The 17,383-nt window shown below is 47.6% G+C and overlaps 1 protein-coding gene across 1 annotated transcript in view; it reads left to right on the top strand.

Annotated features, from left to right (window-relative positions):
* The first annotated feature begins 1,009 nt into the window (after positions 1 to 1,009).
* Positions 1,010 to 17,383, top strand: part of LOC138754148 (cytoplasmic polyadenylation element-binding protein 2-like) — a 40,718-nt gene continuing 24,344 nt past the window's right edge. Inside the window, exon 1 of the mRNA XM_069918009.1 lies at positions 1,010 to 2,139. Within this exon, the coding sequence (XP_069774110.1) occupies positions 1,426 to 2,139 (714 nt within the window). The 5' untranslated portion in view covers positions 1,010 to 1,425. The remainder of the gene's footprint in view (positions 2,140 to 17,383) is intronic.

The following is a 17,383-nucleotide window of genomic DNA, read 5'->3' as shown; positions in this document are numbered from 1 at the left end:
TTCATCAGATGCAAGGGTCGACAATGAGATAGACAACAGACTCGCCAAGGCAAATAGCGCCTTTGGAAGACTACACAAAAGAGTCTGGAAAAACAACCAACTGAAAAACCTCACAAAGATAAGCGTATACAGAGCCGTTGTCATACCCACACTCCTGTTCGGCTCCGAATCATGGGTCCTCTACCGGCACCACCTACGGCTCCTAGAACGCTTCCAACCAATTTTCCCCTGCAACCGCTGCAACCGTGTCTGCCTGTCCCGCATCGGACTTGTCAGCCACAAATGAGCCTGCAGCTGACGTGGACTTTTTACCCCCTCCATAAATCTTCGTCCGCGAAGCCAAGCCAAAGAAAAGAAGAAGACAGGTGTGACATCGCATGAAACCCTGAGATTCTTTTCCCACCCCCCCCTCCACCTCCCTCAGGCAGAATTTCTACTGTCACTCCAGAATAAAAGTTACCTACACAAAAGCAAAATGTGCCATACAGGGGAAGAAAAAAAACAAGTGTCAATATATAATGTGCAAAGTAAGCCCTTGAAGTTTGAGTTTGTTGTTCAGGAGTCTGATGGTGGAGGGGTAGTCCACATTCCAAAGACCTGTGGGTTAGCCACAGGGTCAGAGGGATGTTCTAGATTTCTTGTCAGGGTACATACGGCACACCACCCTGAAATACCTTTTCTTCTCCCACCTTTTGCGGGACAGGCAGAATTGGTAGTGCAAAACAAAACTGTGCACAGCATTAAAGAAGCAAAGCCCTGTAACCAGACTGGCTGTTAATGGAAACAATGGGGAGTATAACAACGTACGGATTCGAAGGGCCGAAAGGCCGTTGTACACTGGATGGGAGGGGGAGGGTTCTCAACAGAAATGCAAACAAATCTCCAAAACCCCTGCGCAGACTCTGATCCGATCTGGTGGCCAAATTCCTGGTGCAGGTCGAATGTCAGGTTTGCATCACAAGGGGGGGGGGGGGGGGGAGTTTTTTTCTCTGCAAAGCAACCAGAATGCTTCGGAGTTGCAAGAGCTTCAGTTCCGGAGTAAGGAGGCGATGCATAGGTCATTAAACAGCATCTTGTGATCTTGGTTGTTCCCATTTTGATGCGATCGATCGGGGACGAAGGGAGAGCAGGAGGGGAAGCCACACACCAGCAGTACACACATGCAGAGCCCGGCACTCAGGCTGCTGGCCGCACACCCAACTCGCTCCGTTTCATGCGTTAGCGGCGGCGTTGGCTGGGACTGACACGATCTGTGCAGTTCCCCAAGCGGGGCGAGGATCGCCGGGCGAGCGCTGCGCTGGGGCTGCCTCTCCAGCCCTCCTCTCGTCTGTCCCCCGACCCTGCCCGTGTCAGCTCCTTCCCCCCCGTCCCCAAAACCAAAAGTAATTGCATTCCCCTCAAAAAAATTTTACTCCCCACCCAGCCATGCTCCAAAATGATACTAAAAGGCCATCAGTTTGCAGCCCCTATCCTGAGCCCGATCTGGAGGTCAACAGTGAGGGTGTGAGTGGGACCACCCAAATGGACTGTCCCCCAGGTCCAGGCAGCCTGGTGCTACAAGATCACGGTGGGACCAGTTCGCCCCTCGGCAGCCTAGGCTGGTCGACCACGGGCCAGGTGGGCGAGGAGGCCCTCCTCCAGCAAAGGGTCCTGCCCACCGCCATGCTGCTGCCCAAGATGGTCCACCTCGGGCCCCTCTTCGGCGGGTCGCTCCCCTCGGCGCACCCGATGGGGCTGTCGCAGCAGCAGACGCAGCACCGGCAGTCGCCCCTCCTCGGCCAGCTTCCGCACCAGGGGACCTTCTCCCAAAGGAACGGCTTCAGCGCGCAGCAGCCGAACTTCAGGGCGCTCAGCTGGGGGAGCCATCAACAGCAGAGCGGCGGAGGAGGAGGAGGAGGAGGAGGAGGCGGAAGCTGGGGCTCCATCAACAGTACCTGCAGCAGGGGCCTGAGAAGATCGATTGGAATAATGGGAGTCTCGAACTCAATTCCGTCTTACTCTTCAAAGAGGTCCTACACCAGTCATGTCCTGCTGCCTCCAAAACTGAACAGAAGCCGTCCTGGATTAACACCCAAATCGTGGATGGAAGACAACCCAGTAGGCACAGATAGCAACAGCAATTGGCTGCCTCACCAGCAGGTAAACCTTTATGTTCATCTGTTGTAATTGTAAGACTCTGATGGAAGTACGACATTGCAGCACAGAACCAGGCCCCTTCGGCCATTCTCACCTGTGCTGAACCATTTTTCGGCCCAGTCCCACTGACCTGCACCCAGTCCATACCTCTCCCATCCATGACCCTGTCCAGATTCTCCTTAAATGTTAAAATTGAGCTTGCATTCACCATTTCAGCTGGCAGCTCATTCCACACTCCCACCACTCTCTGTGTGAAGAAATCCCCCTTCATGTTCCCCCTAAACTTTTCCCCTTTCACCTTTAACCTATGTCCTCTGGTTTGTATCTCAGTGGAAAAAACCTACCTATATTTACTCTGTCTATACCCCTAATCATTTTAAATATCTTGATCAAATCCCCCCTCATTCTTCTATGCTCCAGGGAATAAAGTCCTAACCAGCTAAACTTTTCCCTGTAACTCAGTTCCTGAAGTCCAGGCAATATCCCAGTAAATCTCTGCCCTCTTTCAATCTTATTGGTATCCTTCCTGTAATTAGGTGACCAAAACTGCATGCAATAATCCAAATTTGGCCTCACCAATGTCTTACACAGCTTTACTATAACATCCCGACTCCTGTACTCAATTGAGGAACAACACCTGATTTTCCATCTGGGCGCTCTCCAGCCAGATGGCATTAACATTGACCTTTCTGGTTTCTGCTAACCTGCTCTCCTTTCCCCCTCCTTTCCCTTCCCCTTGTCAACTCTCCACCCCCTTCCCTCTCTTTTCATCCCCCCTCCCCTAACTTGCTGCTATTCCCTCCCTCACTTCTCCACCTATTATGCCTTTCCCCCTTACTCTTTTATTTGGACTTCAGCCCTTGATGAAGGGCTCAAGCCTGAAACGTCGGTATGTGTTTTTATTTTTTTCTATGTAAAGTACACTGTTAGACCTGCTGAGTTTCTCCAGCGTTGTGCTTTTACTTCAATCACAATGTCTACAGACTTCCATGTTTTACTTCCCCTTTTCCTGTTCTCAATACTTTGATTTATGAAGGCCAATATGCTAAAAGCTTCCTTTACAACCCACTTTCAGGGAATTGTGTATCTGTATTCCCAAATCCTTTTGTTCTACTGCACTCCTCAGTGCCCTACCATTTACCATGTACGTCCTTTTTCTTGTGACCTCTATGTCTTTTACTGTGACTGTTGACACTCCTATCGCTGAAGGGATTACCAGAGCTCTTGCTGCCAAAAGGAGCTCAGGGTCAGAAGGTCTCTCGAGTGGTCAAGCGCAGTGCACGGCTATTTCGAGCCACTATCCCCTAATTTCAGTGCCCCAGGTTCAATTCTGGTCACTGGTGATGCATGCTTACGGAGTTTTCACGCTCTCCCTGTAACAGGCAGCTCTCCGCCCGGATAAGGAGGGCAGATTGGTCGGTCAATTGACTGCCGTAAGCCGTGTTGGGACGTGGCAGAATTCATGGGAATCTGGGGAAGAATAGATTAAATTACTGTTCTGTGAGCTGACATAGAATGGATGAGCCGAATGATACACGCCCCGCGTCATAAAGAAATGCGGGAAATACGGGTTCAAATCTCATTCCACATTTTGCAATGCTCCGGGCAGTAACTGAGGGAGTGCTGCACTGGGGGGAACAGAGTTAACCTTGGTGTTGGCAATAGCCTCATTTAGCACAATTCTGTGGGAGCTTGCTGTGGGCAAATTAGTAGATGAGCTAACCTACCTTGCAGCTGTGGCTAATTGCATTGGTTGTACACTGCTGTGAACATCCCTCAAAGGGATGGAAAAAGCATATTAATATAGGCCTTCCTTGTTTATTCTGACTGATTGACCCTACCAGTCATAGGTGTTTTTCATCAGCAGGAAGTCAGCTGACTTCAGCTGAGGCAGTAGAGGGGTGAGGAGCAGGCAGAAAGGCTCTGGCACCGTCTCTGCGGCAGACACTTAGCACGAAAGGCCCACAGAAGTAGGCCTCAACGTGGTTTGCTTTTGCTCTTCCTTTCATTGCTCGCCAACCTCAGCAAAGGCTTTTCATGTCCGCCTGAACGCATAGTCATTAACCGCCCAGGGCACAGTCAAAGCAAGGACAGTGAACTTTACTGGGGGAAGTGGACAATTGAGGCAGGATAAAGGAACTGTCAGCAAGCCATGTTATTCGGTGTTGTACTTGGGAAGTAAGGTGTGCAGTAGGGCACTGGAACAGAAGGATCTGGGAATACAGGTACATCATTCCCTGAAAGTGACATTAAAGTAGACAGGGTTGTAAAGAGAGCTTTTGACACATTGTTTCATAAATTAAAAAAATTGAGTATAGGAGTTGGGAAGTTATGATGAAGTTGTGTAAGGCATTGGTGAGGCCAACTTTGGAGTGCTGTGTGCAAATGTTTGGTCACCTAGCAGTGAAAGGATCCAACCTCAGAATTATGGGAAAAATAAATGAGTGGGAAAAACTAAAATTCTCAACATTCATATTGGTGACAATAAACTAAAACTCATAGCCAGTGCTGTAATTCATTATTCCAAAAAAAGGTAATGGGCGATTCCTGGGAATTCTAGACCGCCGAGTCTTACATCAGAGGATTCTTAAAGATGGGATCTACAGTCTACTCGAGAGAGACAGCATAACTTTGTGAAGGGAAGGTCTTTAACTCGTGAGCTTTTTGAGGAGGTAACCAAAGGAAATTGATGAAGGTGGGGCAGTAGACATGGATTTTATTAAGGCATTTGACAAGAGAAACTCATCAAGAAATTCATGAGGCACAGGATCAGCGGAACGTTGGCTGTGTGGATTAAAAACTTGACTTGCAGGAAGAAAGCAGAGAGTAGTAGTGGAAGGTTCCTGCCTGGAGGTCAGGGAGGAGTGGAGCTCCGCAGCGATCTCTTATGGGACCTCTGCTCTTTGTGATTTTTATAAATGATCTGGATGAAGAAGCGGAAGGATAGGTCAGTAAGTTTGTGGATGAAGTTGAAGGGGCAGCACGATTGGCGTAGCGGATAGCACAACACTTTTGCAGCACCAGCGATTCGGACTAGACCGGGGTTCGAGTCCCACGCTGTCTGTGAGGAGTTTGTATATTCTCCCTATGTCTGCATGGGTTTCCTCCGGGGACTCTGGTTTTCTCCCATCGTTTAAAATGTTCCAAGGGTGTAGGTTAATTGGTGTAAATTGGGCGGCATGGACTCATGGGTCAAAATGGCCTGTTGCCATGTTGTATGTCTAAGTTTTAAAATTAAATAAAATTAAAATTAAATTGTCGGTTTCAAGAGGATTAGAAAGGATGCAGAGTTGGGCAGAAAAGTGGCAGATGGAGTTCAATCCATATAAATCCATATAAATTTTGGAAGGACAAACCAGAAAGATGAGTACAGGGTTAATGGTTGGTTACTAAAGATTGTGGATGAACAGAGGACCTTGGGGTTCACCGAACAGGTTGATAGGATGGTTAAGAAGGCCTATGGGCTGCTGGGACTCATTAATGGGGGTTGAGTTCAGGAGTTGAGAGGACATGCTGCCACTCTACAAATCTCTGGTGAGACCACACTTGGAGTATTGTGTTCAGTAGTGCTCACCTCATTATAGGAGGTATGTGGAAGCAATGGAGAGGGTGCAGAGGAGATTTACCAGGATGTAACCTGGATTAGCAAACAAGTCTTATATGACAAGGTTATCAGAGCTGGGACTTTTCTCTTTGGAGCATAGAAGGATGAGAGGAGACTTAATAGAGGTCCACAAGATTATGAAAGGTATAGATAGCGTGGAGAGCCAGTGTCTGTTTCCCAGGGCAGGAATAGCAAACATTAGAGGACATCTGTACAAAGTGATGGGAGTGAAGTTTAGGGGAGACATCAGGGGTAAGTTTTTTATGCAGAGAGTTGTGAGAGCCCGGAATGCCTTGCCAGGAATGGAGGTGGAAGCTGAAACATTAGGAGCATTTAAGGGACTCAGACAAGCACACGAATGGAGCAAAAGTGGAAGAGTTACTGGGTAGGGAGGGTTTAATGCTTTTTATTCAAGAATATATGGGTCAGCCAACATTAAGGGCCGAAGGGCCTGCACTGTGCTGTTGTGTTCTATGTTCTATAGCATATGAGGAACATTTGTCAGGAGTACAGAAGAATGGGGGGGGAACCTCTTAAAGAAATTTTGAATGATGAAAGGCCTGGATAGAGTAGATGTGGCAAGGGTGTTTCCCATGGTAGGGGATTGTGGGACAAGAGGGGACAACTTCAGGATAAAAGAGCGTCAATTTAAATCAGAGCTGCCTATCTGAGGGTGTATGCAAACATTTGTGTACGTGTGCGCTGGTTTTTCTGTTTTTAAAAAAACCGAAACTAGGAGTCCGATGTCTCTTTGGCTTGGCTTCGCGGACGAAGATTTATGGAGGGGGTAAAAAGTCCACGTCAGCTGCAGGCTCGTTTGTGGCTGACAAGTCCGATGCGGGACAGGCAGACACGATTGCAGCGGTTGCAGGGGAAAATTGGTTGGTTGGGGTTGGGTGTTGGGTTTTTCCTCCTTTGCCTTTTGTCAGTGAGGTGGGCTCTGCGGTCTTCTTCAAAGGAGGTTGCTGCCCGCCAAACTGTGAGGCGCCAAGATGCACGGTTTGAGGTGTTATCAGCCCACTGGCGGTGGTCAATGTGGCAGGCACCAAGAGATTTCTTTAGGCAGTCCTTGTACCTTTTCTTTGGTGCACCTCTGTCACGGTGGCCAGTGGAGAGCTCGCCATATAACACGATCTTGGGAAGGCGATGGTCCTCCATTCTGGAGACGTGACCCATCCAGCGCAGCTGGATCTTCAGCAGCGTGGACTCGATGCTGTCGACCTCTGCCATCTCGAGTACTTCGACGTTAGGGATGTAAGCGCTCCAATGGATGTTGAGGATGGAGCGGAGACAACGCTGGTGGAAGCGTTCTAGGAGCCGTAGGTGGTGCCGGTAGAGGACCCATGATTCGGAGCCGAACAGGAGTGTGGGTATGACAACGGCTCTGTATACGCTTATCTTTGTGAGGTTTTTCAGTTGGTTGTTTTTCCAGACTCTTTTGTGTAGTCTTCCAAAGGCGCTATTTGCCTTGGCGAGTCTGTTGTCTATCTCATTGTCGATCCTTGCATCTGATGAAATGGTGCAGCCGAGATAGGTAAACTGGTTGACCGTTTTGAGTTTTGTGTGCCCGATGGAGATGTGGGGGGGCTGGTAATCATGGTGGGGAGCTGGCCGATGGAGGACCTCAGTTTTCTTCAGGCTGACTTCCAGGCCAAACATTTTGGCAGTTTCCGCCGTTTTGACAGGAGTCCGATGTACATCTGTATAATGTGCACAAAGTTGTTTTTGATGCTCAATCAATATATTTTGAGTGAAAAAGAAACAGAGATGTAGAGAAATATCTTTAGCCAGAGGGTCGTGAGTCTGTGGGACCTGTTGCCACAGGCGGCTGTGGAAGTGAGGTCGTTGGGTATATTTAAGGCAGAGATTGGCAGGTATTTGATCAGTCAGGGCATCAAGGGTTATGGGGAGAAGGCCAGGCAGCGGGGCTGAGTGGGAGAATGGATCAGCTCAGTGGTGGAGCAGACTCGATGGGCCAACTTCTGCTCCTCTATCTTGTGAGTCTGAGATCTCTCTGTTCCTCCAGTTTGTGCTTGTTCCCAATTGTAATCCTCCGATGAAGCAGCAGGCCACTGCCCTAAAGTTTGGAATTCCATTCCTCAACCTCTCCATTTCATCCCATTGAAAGCCAGCACTTCGTCCACACCTATAAGCACCTGTTCCTTCCATTGTGGCTGGTATTAAACTGTTCCTGCGAACTACCTTGGGATGACATGACATTGAAGGCACTATATAAATAGAGGTATTGTTATTAGTGCCCATAAAGTGACATTAAAGATTGCTTCAGCAAATATGAAGAGGAAGTAGATATACTTTTGGTAGATTGGGGAATTAAGGGTTAAGGGAATTAGCACAAAAGAGCAGTTAATGCCAGCATAGATCAGCCTTAATCATATTGAATAGCAGGGCAGGCTTGAGGTGTCTTGTAAATCACACCTTGATGTAGGCCTCAAGCCCAAACATTGGTTCTGTATCTTTATCTTTATCTTAATAAAGGACACTGTTTGACCTGCTGAGTTTCTCCAGCGTTGTGTTTTTACTTCAACCACAATGTCTGCAGACTTCTGTGTTTTATTTTTGAGGTGTCTTGTGGCTGATTCCTGTTCCTATTTTCTGATTTGGAGGGCTGTAATCGAAGTTACCGATCGGGGTCAGGTTGTTTCACCTGCACCTATTCAGTTCTGCTCTCCCATAGTCCTCGACTGCTGATGGATCTGTGCTGGGAAACATTTTAGATCTGCAGTGATCTCTTGTCAATTTCATATCCAAGGCCTTTGCAGAGAAGCAAAGGGCCACAAGTTCCCCGACGCCACTTCCGAACGAGAGGGATTCAAACCGACACAGTTGCTGGAGGGGTTCCAACTCTGCGTTATGAAGCAGGGTGCTAATCCCTCTGTCTGAGGTGGCGAGAGAGAGAGGTCTGGAGCCAGACTGATCTCCAACTTCCTCCTTCCACAAGGTCACCTTGAAGCTGGGACAGTGCAGTGGTGGAAGTGAGATAACTGCAGGAGGTGTAATGGGCCAGTGAATGGGTCATAGAATGAATCCGAAGAATCTCCATATTTTAATTTGGTTACCAGGGTTAGCGCAGTGATCAGCGCAATGCTGTCACAGCGCCAGCAATTGGGACAGGGGTTCGAATCCCATATTGTTTGTACGTTCTTCCCGTTTCCGCGTGGGTTTCCTCCGGGTGCTCCAGTTTCCTCCCACCCTTCAAAACGTACGGGGGTTGTAGGTTAATTGGTTATAATTGGGCGGCACGGGCTCATGAGCCGGAAGTGCCTGTTACCGTGTTGTATGTCTAAATTTACTGAGTATACAGCTTAGGCATAGCTTTAGAGTAAGGCCTGTGTCCTAATCCCCAATCTTGAAATGTCTTCCAACATTTTAAAAGCAGCAAACCTTTGTGATAATTATCTAGGGTTGCACTAAGACCCACTTTTTAATTTTAGCTGAGAATGGAAATGATGATACCTATGCGACTGTGGCCTGGAGGGTCAGTGAGTATCTTCCAATACCCATAATCAACCAAAGCCTGCTGTTAGAGAAACACACTAACTGTTGGTGTTGGAGTCGGAAGCGAACAACGAGCTGCTAGAGGAACTGACCAGGTTATGCAGCGTCCACAGGGAGAAGTGGTTGATAAAGGGTTGGAAAATTGACTGACCATTTCTACACGTGGAATGCTTCCTGACCCACTGAGCCTCTCCAGCATCTCATTGTTTGCCAACATGAGTATTTATTGCCGCCCTTGGGCTTCTGAAGATGCTGGGACTTGCTGGTTCAATCCCGAAAGGGCCAGCAGCAATTATTTACTGTTTATTTGACCATTGTGCTTGGTGAAGAGCAGGCCTTGGCTCACCCACTGGGAGAAGTCACCAGGCAGGGATTTTGATGGCAATGTCGGTCTCCAAAAAAAAAAATCTTTCGACCCCAGTCTGTTGAGGCCTTTTGTTGACCAAACAAAAGGGCAGCAACAGTTAGTGTAGTGGGTAGTGCAACTCTGTTACAGCGTCAGTGACCGGGGTTCAAATCCAGCACGGTCTGTGAGGAGTTTGTCCGTGTCCGCATGGGTTTCCTCCAGGTGCTCCAGTTTTACCCTTCAAAGGTACGGGGAGGGGGGAGGGATTGTAGGTTAATTGGGTGTAATTGGGCAGCACGGGCTCGTGGGCCGGAAGGGCCTGTTACTGTGCTGTGTGTCTAAATTTAAAAAAAATTAAAATGCCCTCAAATATTTCTGCTCAGAGAGAATAGGCTGGACTGAGCTTATAATCCTCTGGCGTTTCCAACGTGGCACGTTAGCTCCCATGGATTTCTGAGGGAAATTCTGTTTTTATGTTTCTAATTAGCAACTTTGTTCTCAAGAAAGTCAATTTTATACTAAACCATTATCAGTGGCTGCCCCATTTGCTCTGGAATTCTTTCCTGAATTGACCTTACAGAGGATTGTGGGTCACAATCTTTTCCCCTGGTCAGGTGTTTCTAACACTAGAGATTATAGGTTTAAGGTGAAAGGGGGAAAATTTAAAAGGGACCTCAAGGGCAACTTTTTCTCACAGAGTGTGGTGGGTCTATGAAACGAAGAAGAGGTAGAGGCAGGTACAATTACAACAGGGGTGGCAAGGTTGGTGAGGCAATTAGCGCAAAGCCTTTACAGCACCAGTAATTGTTCAAATCCAGCACTCTCTGTAAGGAGTTTGTTCTCTCCATGTCTGTGTGGGTTTGCCCCGGGGGCTCCGGTTCCCTCCCACCGTTCAAAACGTACCATGGGTGTAAATTGGGCGGCACGAACTTATGGGCCAAAATGGCCTGTGGTTGTGCTGTATGTCTACATTTTTTAAATGTGTATAAAAAATTTAAAAGAGATCCAGGAGGATCAGAGCCAGCACCACCAGGCTGAGGAACAGCTTCTTCCCACGGGCAGTGAGAAGGCAGAACAACCGATGAACTGCTAAAACAACTCTCTGAGACTTCACTGTTTCATCAGGCTGTACTAGTACAATGAGATGACAAATACACTTGATCTTGAGAAGAGTGTATACCAAATGCAGCCAAATGGGATTAGCCCAGAATGTCACCTTGATTGTCACTGAAGAATGGGGCTGAATGGCCTTTTCTGTGTGGCATGACTCTTACTGAAGTCACATTATACCCAGCATGACAGCACCGGGGGTGAAGGATGATTTGGTGTAAATTGGGCGGCACGGGCTCATGGGCTGAAATGGCCTGTTACTGTGCTGTATGTCTAAATTGAAAAAAAATTAAAGACAGTCAGACTGGTACATGTTTATTGCCCAGGATATAGGCCGAGCTTTGGCAAATAGAACCAGGTTTTTTTTTAAATCTTGCAACTGCAGAGGTCTGTGCTCAAGCTGGGCAGCATACCATGAGGGGTTGCATTCTCTAGGGGGAGGCAGCAGACAGGTGTAAGGCACTAGAAACAGGGAAAAGTGCCCCTCTGTGGAGGAGGAGCAGCATCGGAGGTGACCGTGGCAGCTGACCAACAAGGGACTCAACAGCTAAAGGACCCACGCAGGCTGCCGACTCGCAGTCAAAGGACTCGCACAGGCTGGTAGAGCCCAGCTCTTGGGAACCAGGTATCGGGGCAGGGATTCGAGAGGGTGCTGAGGGCAAGAAAGGGCCCCAAAGAGCCTCAGGCACTGATGGCTTCCTGATCACGTTGGAGGCTTAGGTCTGGAGTTACAGAGGCTGTGGGAGCTGGAAGAGAATCCACAGGCACTCAGTGTCTGAAGGGACTCTCTTTTGCTTTCCTATCTCTTATTGTTAAGGGCACCGGGCAATGATCATGGCAACTCTTCATGGCAGGCAGTATATCATAGGTATTAGATTTTACATATTATAACGTGACAATAAAAGGAACATGTGAACCTTGGGCAACCTGGTTGCCATGGATAAGTTGAGCCAAAGGTCCAGAATCTGCCCTGTATGACTCATTAAAAAAATGTTCCCTTCCCAAATCCCTCTTCCCTTATAGTAGAGTACTGTAAATATTCGTGTATAATGCGTTTCGTGGCGACCCTCATTTTTGAGGGGAGAAAGGGAGAAAAGTTTTACCCCTGTGTATAATACGACCCTCCCTCCCCTTGCCTGCCCGATTCGCGCTGGCGTCTCTCACTCCCCCCACCGATTCACACTGGTGTTTCTCTCCCCCCCTCGCCCACCCAATTCGTGCTGCTGTCTCTCCCCCTTGCCCGCCCAAATCGCGCTGCCGTCTCTCCCCCCTACCCGCTCGAGTCGCGTTGCCTTCTTTCTTCCTACTTTGAGCTAGAATTTCAGTACAAAATTTTTTGCATTAAACACGAATATTTACGGTAAACACGGTAGTCAATTGTCCCGCTAGAACAGGGGTGTCAAACTCAAATTCACGGAGGGCCAAAATTAAAAACTTGGACTAAGTCGAGGGCCGAACTAAATATTTATTGAAAATTTTCAACAACATCTGCATGTTTTCTCTTCTTTCAACATATGTAACGTTAAACTTTTTCTTATTAAAATAAATGTTTACTAATAGTTTTGGATAAACTCTTTCATTGTCATTGTTATTGGCCCATTTCCTTTGGAGTTCTGAAACCGTGCACATGACGAGTCAATGAGGGATGATTAAAGCAGTGGTCTTCAAACTTTTTCTTCCCACCCACAGACCACCTTAAGCAATCCCTTACTAATCACAGAGCACCAATGGCACAGGGACGCGAGCGGAAAGAAAAAGGTTGAGAACTGTTGTATTGTGGTAACTCCACATCTGATTAGGTTAATTGTTAGGCAAGTGGTCAGAGAAGGACCCCCCCCCCCCACCCCAAGAAAGGCTTAAATCACAGGAACAAAATAAGCTTCCGTCTCACTGCTCCCAATCTTACACACAGTCCTGATGTGGAATGTAGGGTCGGAGCTCCACGTTCACCCGAGTTCAGGTGCTGTCTGTGTGGAGTTTCTACGCTCTCCCCTTGTCTTGGACCAACAGGTCGGTCGCCTGACGAAGGCACCCGAACCCCCCGTTGAAACACCGGCATCCGGGGTGGTGGAGGAATTGGCTGAGAAGAGCGCGTTGCTCCCACCCCCTCCCATGGTTGGAGAGGGATTAAACTGCGATCTCACGGCGCCGGGCTTGTCTCCAACAAAAGGAGCGGGAGGCAGGGTCCGCCGCGCACGGAGCGAGGGGGAAGGCATCGCCAACGAGACATTCGGTCCGGCGTCACCGCTGAAGCGCAGACCCAGCGAGGATGGTCCCCAACTCCAGCCGCGTCTGTGTGTCCGGGAGCCGGGCGGGCTGAGTGCGGCGCTCCGATTCCCGGGATTCGGGACTCTGAGATCCCTCCACACCTCCGGCGTCTTCATTTTCACCTTCAGTGTGCATACGCTATACTGGCGTGGCGGCCAGCGGGCCAACTCTAATATGTATTTAATATGATCTTGCGGGCCAAATTTGGCCCGCGGGCCAGAGTTTGACATATGTGCTCTAGAAGCTCCCACTATTTTGCATCTGCATCCCAGTGCTGCTGGTTGAAGATTAAATATTATCCAGGACACTGAGGAAAGCCTGGACCTTCAGGAAAGGATGTCTCACCAAGAGGCTTTGGTCTAACATTGTGTGTCACGAAAAGACAAGGACTTGGGAATGAAGAAGAGTGTGGGAAGCGGGATAATGGGCAGAAAGATTCGCAGATGGTAATTGCTTCAAGCAGGACAAGTGTTTGTGATCAGGTTTATTGTCATCTGACTGTACAAGTATAACCTGACAAAACAGCATTCTCCGGACCTTGGTGCAAAACACGCAGACACACATCCAGATATAACACACATACAGACAAACACACTCAGGACAAGTATATGTGTATAAAAATAAATATTGTTCAATAAATATGAGGGTCTTAGATGATTAGTGTGAACAGATCCTTTGGTCATTCAGAATTCTCACTGCCTGTGGGAAAAAGCTGTTTCTCAGCCTGGTGGTTCTGGCTCTGATCCTCCCTGACAGGAGCAGCTGAAAGATACTGTGTACAATGTAGAAGGGGTCCTCAGCAATTTTGCACGCCCTCTTCAGACAACGATCTTGGTAGATCATGTCAATGGGGTGGGTGGGGGGAAGCGGAGGGAGACCCCAGTGATCCTCTGATCAGGAAGTGGTGGAGTTGCGTTGTGAAAAAACCTGGTGGATAGCAGACCCAGCGTGATGGCAAGGAAGAGGGAGAGTTCAGAAGCTTATCCGTCATATTGAGTGTCTTGCTGGTAATCTGAAGGTCAGATAAAATTTTTCCAATGCCCAAATACTTAGGGAGTAGGAAGCCCTTTCACGTGAGCCAATGTGAAGGAGGAATTAGTTTGTAAAAGACTGTTGGTGCCAGATCACAATTTTGATCTCCTGTCTGAGTCAGGAGGGAGATTGAAAACATGGTTGAATGGTGCAACCTTGCACTCAATGTCACCAAAGCCAAGGAGCAGATGGTTGACCTCAGGAAGGGAAAAACCTGAGGTGTATGATACAGTGATCATTGGGGGATCAGAGGTGGAGAGGGTGAGCAAATTTAAGTTATTGGGAATCACTATCTCAGAGGATCTTACCTGGACCCAACACTCTAATGAGTTTGTGGAGAGAGCACGTCAGCACCTCTACTTCCTCAGGAGTTTGCGGTGGTTTGGGATGACATCAGAAACCCTGGAAAATTTCAACAAAAATGTGGTGGAAAGTGTGCTGATTACAGTCTGGTATGAGGACATCAATATTCCTGAAGGTAAAGCCCTGAAATAGGTAGTGGACACAGCCCAGGACATCACAGGCAAAACCCTCCCCACCATCGAGAACATCTACAGGGAACACTGACGTCGGAGAGCAGCAGCAATTAAGGATCCACACCACCCAACCACACTCTGTTCTCGCTGCTGCCATCAGAAAAGAGGTACAGGTGCCACAAGACTCGCACCACCAGGTTCAGGAACAGCTGTGTATAAGCCGACCCCCACATTTTGAGAGATTTGTTTTGGGTTTCACAACTCAGTTTATATGCTGAAATATACGGTAGGCAGAACCTCTATTGTTCCGCACTTTGTACCGCATGCAATTCTGATTGCCATATCATAAAAGAAATGTAGAGTTATTGGAGAGGGTGCAGAGAGGGTACACACGGATGATACCAGAAATGCAAGACCATGAGATGTAGGAGCAGAAATAGGTCATTCAGCCCATCAAGTCTGCCCCACCATCTAATCATGAGCTGATCCATTTTTCCCACTCAGCCCCACTGCCCGGCCTCCTCCCCATAACCTTTGATGCCCTGGCTAACCAAGAATCCATCAATCTCTGCCTTAACTACACCTAATAACCTGGCCTGCACAACCGTCTGTGCTAACAAGTAGCACAGATTCACCACCTTCTCGTGAACGAAATTCCTCTGCATCTCTGTTCTAAGTGGACGTCCTTCAACCCTGAAGTGGTGCCCTCTTGTCCTAGACTCTCCCACCATTGGAAACAGAATTTCTATATCTACTCTTTCCATGCCTTTCAACATTCAAAATGTTTCAATGACATTCCACCCCCAATTCTCCTAAATTCCAATGATTACCGACCAAGAGTTGTTAAACCCAAGTGTCTTCATATCAGGTAGAATAAAGAGGGTTTCATTATCCTTGAGGCCAATGAGGTTTCAAAATGATTCAGAAAGGATAACTAGAGGATAACACAAGATCACTACAGGGAAGTTCATTATGGAATTCGGCTGCTTTATTTAAAGAGCATTGTGAATGTGGGACTCATTACCATAGGAGGACCAGGTATGGTTAATACATTTATGGGGACCTGCATTAGCCTGTAAAAAGTTGGAAGGTTATACTGGTAGATCTGTTGCAGCTGCGTGATTACATTCGTCGGGAGTGGTGCTGGCTGCCGCTGATGGCGAGAGCAATGCAACACCCTGTCTAGGCGTGACATTGATGCCTTGCATAGACCTACTGCCGTCAGTTTCGCCACCATGGCTCAGCCCACTGATCCCGATCTCATCCGGTATTGCCAGATCAACTCTGGTCTCTATCTTCAAGATGTGACCCCAGGTGAATTGGATGAAAAGTCAGTCTGGGATTTTTTTTCTGCAGGAAGGCCTAGGCCTTTTGTGCTGGCAGCTATGAGGCAGAAGAATTTTGAGTATGTTCACAATCTATCACATCCTGGTAGAAGAGCATCAATCAAACTAGTTACGGAATATTTGCCTGGTCTCATGTTAAAAGGGATGTTGGATTATGGGCAAGGACCTGTTGGCCATGTCAACGCCCTAAAGTCTCCATACGTATGAAATCCAAGCTAGGGTACTTTGCTCCGGATTCCCGTTTCTAGACTTAGTAGGCCCGCTTCCACCATCTCGGGGTCCTCCGGTGGTAGTGTTGGCTTGTAGATTATCCCCGGACAAATCACGAAATCGGAATTTGACCACCTGTAAGAGTTGCGCATAGTCAGCAGATCTGACAGCTGCTGGGTTTCACTGTTGCATTTGGTTCCAAAAATATCTTCTGGGGATTGATGGCCTTGTGGTGATTATTGTGGCCTGAACTATTTTGTGCCTGACCGATACAACATCCTCAGTTTACAAAACTTTTCAGGAAACCTCCAATACAAACCTGTATTTGCGAAAATAGATCTAGGCCGTGCTTACTATCAGATTCCAGTTGAGACCTCTGATGTTGCGAAGATGGCAGTAATGACCCCCTTTTGCCACGTTTGAGTTTCTGCGAATGCCGTTCAGTCTATGGAATGCAGCTCAGATATCCCAGCGGTTCATGGACCACGTACTTACCTGCCTTGATTTACTGTTTGCTTACATCGATGATATTCTGGCCACAAGTGCAGTTGAAGAAACTTTGATAGCTCAGCGGTCAGAACACTGGCCTTGTAAACCAGGGGTCGCGAGTTCGTTCCTCGCGGGGGCCTCATTTCTGTCATGGGGGGGGGTAGAGCGCTGAACAAACTCTCTGTCTTCCTTACGGTAGAGAAAATTAAAGAATTTCATGTGTGTTGCATTCTAAATGTAGTATCACATGACAATAATGGAACCTTTACTTTTTTTTAAAGACTTTATTTAAAATTTTTATAACATGAATACAATAAAGAATTACATTTAAAGAAAAATAGAAAAAAAAAATTTAAAGGTATGATTACAATATTACATCAGAAAACTACACAAAATAACCCCCCCCCCCCTATAATGGAACCTTTACGAGGGCCACCTTATCTCATTGTTTCAGAAGCTTGATGAGCTTGGCATTGTGATCAATCCCAATAAATGCAAATTTGGCACTACTGATCTTATATTTTGGGACATGGTACTTTGCCCAATGAATTGAAAGAGCAAGTGATTCGAGAATTTCCTCCACCCATTACGTTTGGAAAATTGCGACTTTTTTTTAGGCATGATGAATTTTTATCGCTGATTCCTGCCAAATGCTGCTGCAGCTCTAGTTACTGAACTAAAAGGATCCAGCTAGTTATGTTGATGCTCTTCGGGAAATCATGAGATTACGTCAACCTACTGCTACACGGCAGGCGTCACCTACAGTGCATGTACTCACGTGTTGCTCCGTCATGATTCTGTTCGCAAAACTCTTCAGCCTGTTTACGATGGTCCTTTTCAGGTCTTACGA

Source organism: Narcine bancroftii, chromosome 2 (assembly GCF_036971445.1).
Source record: "Narcine bancroftii isolate sNarBan1 chromosome 2, sNarBan1.hap1, whole genome shotgun sequence".
NCBI classification, from domain to species: domain Eukaryota; kingdom Metazoa; phylum Chordata; class Chondrichthyes; order Torpediniformes; family Narcinidae; genus Narcine; species Narcine bancroftii.
The sequence above is the reverse complement of the archived record's forward strand: the minus strand, read 5'-3'. Positions and strand labels throughout refer to the sequence as shown.